Genomic DNA, 5158 nt, shown 5'->3' on the forward strand with positions numbered 1-5158 from the left:
TAATGTTCTTACCATTAGGAAAAAAAAAACGTTCCTCTAAGATAGATCTAGAGATATTTTCTGAAAGTAGGAACACTATGTATGTATAACTATACGACCATGAATAGTCTAATGGTTGGAAATATTCGATCAATTCAACTCTATTCGAGTTGGGTTGTGACTTTATTTGATTTGGGTCTAGTTTAAATGAATGAAAATTTTACAGATTTGGTTGATTCATGAGTTTGACCGAAGCTAAGTTGAGTTTAATAGAAAAAATCTGAATTTATTGTTAATTTTAAAATATAATTATTAATTTTATAATTATTTTTGTATTATTAATTATTCAACCACTTTTAAAAATAATCTTTTTAACGTAATTTTTTAAAATATATATTAAAATTTTGTCAAAAATTTTAATTAAAGGTTTGGAAATAAAAATAATTTACTTTTATTAAAAAAAATAAAAAATTTAAATAAATGACTCAAAACCTAAAAAACTAGCTCAACTTCTCCCCGTATCATAGTTATATGCAGTTAGCTATTGTTGTTGACATTTTGCTTACATTCCCATATAACACCAATTTTGATTTCTCAATTCTTGCTTTCAAAACTCTCTTTTGAAATCTCACTGCCCTCGTTTTCGAAAACTTTCTTCTTGAATCGGGGCTAAAGGCTCGAGCATATGTCGCTTGGCCGTAGGCGATGCAAGAACGAATAGGCTTAACTCACTTGCTGTTGAGAAGTGAGTGATGCACAATCGCAAGTCCGCTGTCATCAACGTGCGATTGTGACAATTAGATTGAGTTTGATTCATCATTTAATTAAATTTTATTTGGGTTGAAACAATATCCCGACCCAACCTAACTCAATCCACGAACATCCTTAAAAGATGACGTTTTAGAATGAGTTAATGTTGAATATTATTTTGATAATTAATTAGTCGAGAAAAAATGAGACATTAATTAAATAAGAGGAAGTTTTATGAGACATTAATTGGTTAGTGATTGAAATAGATATTTTAACAATAATATTTGAGTTGGTGCATTGTCCATATCTACTTAAAACATTTATGAAATCATTGTTTATATATATAAATATCTAAAATTTGACACAAAGAAAGATTGGGCTTATTGGGCTTAATTTGAGCCCACTAAGCAATGACCATTGAACTAATTGGGCCATTTATCCCTTATTGGGCCCTTATTGGGCCTACTCATCCCACAATATTTCAATACTTTCCGAGCAGGAGGTGTTGAATGATGAAAGTCCCACATCGACTAATTTAGGGAATGATCATGGGTTTATAAGTGAAGAATACTAATCATTGGTATGAACTTTTTTGGGGAATTTTAATTGTTGAACTTAAAAAAATATATTAATATGAAAATTCAGAGCTTAATAGGAAATATTAGACAATAAATTTTTTTAATATGAGAATGATCTAAATATTATTAAAATTGTTTTTATAAACAAAAAAAAAAAATAGTTACCAAATAAATACGATTTTATTGAAGAAATGAAATAAATTGAATTTAAGAGAATAGTTTTCTATCAAATAATTAAAAAGAAAAATAAAATAAAATAGAGACGTTACCTAAACGTTACCTAAAACCTATATTTAGTAAGTAGATATTATGACAAGACAACATTAATATGAGCGTTATATAGGTATGATTAGATGCTCAGGGCCAACTATTCACGTCAGTTATGCACACGACTGAGATCCTGATGGTTCAAGGGCACATTACAGAGGACCCCACTAATCTATGTACAAATCGAGTTGAAGCACATGTCTCTCATCTTCTTACTTCCCGCTACCATGGGCTACAACCTTGATAAATGGTGCAACGTGGAAAGAGTATAACAGTTGAGATCTATCAGATTCCTGAGGTATACAATACTATCCTAACTACTCCAATCTAAACACTAATTTAAGCATTGAAGTGTATTTTGGGCATAACAGCATATATGTTTTGAGAATATTTCTTATAGACTTCCTTGACTAGAACAAGTTAGCTTGATGATGCTACCGACACCTATGCTAAGACAAGTCACCTCGACTATGAGACCAGACCCATCAACTAGGATAAGTCATCTCAGCCATTAGCCGAGTCATACTAGTATGCTACTGATACCTACGCTAAGATAACTCACCTCGACCATGAGACCAGACCCATCGACTAGGATAAGTCATCTCAGCCATTAGCTGAGTCATACTAGAATGCTACTGACACCTATGCTAAGACAAGTCAACTTGACCATAAGACTCGACCCATCAATTAGGATAAGTCATCTCAGCCTAAGTCGAGTCATACTAGTCCGGGACTAGCACGGACTATAACTAGAATCTGACATTTACATTAGATATTATAATGTTGACAAAAAGACGAGGTTCGAAACGAGAAAGTTTATTAAAAAAAAAAAAAAAAGAATAAATCCAAATATTTAAAACCCAAAATAAGATTGGTACCATTACCAAGGAAAATGGATGACGTGGCAACAATCAAAGTAAAGTAGGATTAAGATGATGACGTGTCAAACATAAATTAAAAAGGACAAAAAAGAACAGTACATATGGCCACAGCAGATTGCAGCTCCTCTGATTAGTGCAATGTAAGCAAATTCAATTCAATAGATTTCATTTGAATTCATCAACCCCGGTGTCACGTGCACTGTAAATTCAATCCGGGTCGACCCGAACTCCATCTGACCGTCCATTAAATCGAACGGTCAGAAAGATTCCCCAATTTTCCATTTGATTTTCAAATTTTATTTAAAAAAAAAAAAGTGCAAAAAAGAAAAGGGGGAATAGAAGAAATAGGGTGAAACTGAAAAACACAGAAGCAAACAAAGAGAGAAAGAAAGGAAGAAAAAGAACAGAACGAGCTTCTCCTCTGCAACTGAACTCAAGAGCGCCGATTTTTCTTCTTTGTTTCCATTGAAATGGTAAAATCGAAGTATAACCCATGAAGCTTTAACGCCTCTTCTTCCATTCTAGCCGTTTTTCTCTTCTTGTTCTTTGAAGATTTCTTCGCCATTTCCACGATTCTTTGGCTACTGGGGCTTCTTCTTCCATTGCAACTCTGTTGATGATTGATGGTGTCGTTGGAGAAGCTTTTTTGATGGATTTCGAATGTAATTTTAATTTCCTGTCTAATTCTTTGTTCTGTTTAAATTTCTGTGGAAGAAACTCTGAATCTGGTAATGGCTGTTTCTTTTCAACTTGGTGTACTTGATTATTGCATCTTGGTTTGGTAAATCATGTGTTTGTAGTGGAAATTGCAGGAGGGTAATGGTTTTTATTCCATTGATCGCAGGGTTTATTAGGGGGAAATCGTGTTTAGTGATCTATTGAGTTTTGGGCTTGGATCTTGAGGTTTGTTTCTATGGGGTTTTGTTTGATTTTGGAGTGTTTGTTTGTTGAAAAAAGTAAATGGGTGGATGTGTTTTTGTTGCAGAGATATGGAAAACGAAGAAATAGCTCAGAAAAGCAATAAATCTGGTGAGACAGATTTTGTGTTGCAGTGGGGGAATAGGAAGAGGATGAGATACATGAAGGTTAAGGAACCACAAAGAATTAGTAGTAAATCTGATTGTTTAGGGAAGAAGAAAGTTTCTTCCAAAGGGGATCGCCGTGTTCTTGCAGCTAATGAGAAACCTTCATCAGCGCACCAAACACATCGCCTTAACAAGTAAGAAACCAGGAAGAAGTTCGTGTAAATTCTACTCTGTTCTTTAATCTCTCAAGTTTGTGTGTTTGGACTGCTTAGAACAAGATCATATGTTAGTTCTTGAACATCTTAATGCAAGATTTTCCACCCTTTTTAGTGAATTTCATGATGAATCTTTCTATTTGAATGCAATAATTTGATTTTAGAGACTCCTGGTTGTATGTTGTTAGATCCTTGAGCAATGTTTAGAGAATCATGTAGGCTAATGATGCTAATTTTGTAATGTTTGGTGACAGGAACATTGTTTCACCAACTAACAATCAAAGAACGTCCGTAACATCACCTGAGAAGGAAGATCGATACTACACAACGAGGGGTTCGATGGGCGTGGATGAAAAAGCCTCAATAGATCACACGACAGGGAACGACCGAAAAGGGTTTGTGTGGCCAAGGCTCTACATTTCTCTATCTAGCAAAGAGAAGGAAGAAGATTTCATGGCTATGAAAGGGTGTAAACTTCCTCAAAGGCCTAAGAAGAGAGCCAAGTTACTACAAAAAAGCTTAGTTGTAAGTGTTCTAGATTCAATCATGCTCGACAAAAAGAACACAATCCCGGGTCAGACCGAGGAATCCTTTTGAATATATTAGCTAACTCCCTTATCCTTGTGTGTCGTGGATGCAGCTGGTGATGCCGGGCTCGTGGCTATCGGACTTGTGCCAAGAGAGGTATGAGGTTAGGGAAAAGAAGACCTCAAAAAAGGTAAACAAATACAACTCCTTAATGCAAAACATTCACTGAACAAGTTGAGGACAAAGTATGATCAATCAATCCATCCATCCCATACCCTTTTGTTCTGTTTTCATTTCTAATAAGAACAAGTTGAGCTGAGAATATGATATTGGGATGCAGAGACCCAGAGGATTGAAGGCAATGAGAAGTATGGATAGCGACTCAGAATGAGAGACACAGATAGAGACATATGGGATAGAATAACATAACCTCTTGTTTGGTAGCCATATTTTGGTGAATTGATAGCCATATTTTGGTGAATTGATAGCCCATTTTTCAGAACTGAGATGATATTATTGTAAGTCACCCAATTTCTTGTAGTGCTATTTGTTAGGTAATTGGCTAATTCAGTAAATTTAATTCTAGAAATCATTACTTTTTGGATTCTGATCTTTGTAATTTTATGTGTTTATTGCTTTTCAAGTCATTGGTTGCTTCTTCCTTAAGACTAATATTCTTATCACAACCATGGTTTGTCTGCATAGGTTTTGGTATTAACCACTCTTGACTTCATTGCTTCTTTCCTAAACTAGTCTCATGTTTGAAATGCTTGTGGAAGTTTGTGTTTTTGGGCCATGACGATGAGTGGAAACGATGGCAACGAGGATAAGAAGTGAGTGAGTGAGAGTGCGAGTGAGTAACGAGAGCACGAGCCCAAGCAAGAAGGCAATAAGTGTGGAAGACAGGTTAAAACTTAAACGTAACGATACGAGAC

General features: G+C 34.9%; 1 protein-coding gene across 2 annotated transcripts; it reads left to right on the plus strand.

Annotated features, from left to right (window-relative positions):
- Positions 1-2778: 2778 nt before the first annotated feature.
- Positions 2779-4866, plus strand: LOC111779905 (uncharacterized). 2 transcript variants are annotated; one of them, XM_023660102.2, is made up of 6 exons: positions 2779-2928; positions 3300-3358; positions 3441-3674; positions 3950-4220; positions 4336-4413; positions 4564-4866. In XM_023660102.2, exons 3-6 carry the CDS (start codon positions 3445-3447, stop codon positions 4612-4614), a joined length of 630 nt encoding a protein of 209 aa, XP_023515870.1. In that variant the 5' UTR covers positions 2779-2928; positions 3300-3358; positions 3441-3444; the 3' UTR covers positions 4615-4866. The 2 variants fall into 2 exon arrangements, with proteins under 2 accessions (XP_023515870.1, XP_023515869.1); XM_023660101.2 differs by having other exon boundaries at positions 2797-3117.
- The last annotated feature ends 292 nt before the right edge of the window (positions 4867-5158 follow it).

This window comes from Cucurbita pepo, chromosome 18 (assembly GCF_057944985.1).
Source record: "Cucurbita pepo subsp. pepo isolate OVF chromosome 18, ASM5794498v1, whole genome shotgun sequence".
Lineage (NCBI taxonomy): Eukaryota > Viridiplantae > Streptophyta > Magnoliopsida > Cucurbitales > Cucurbitaceae > Cucurbita > Cucurbita pepo.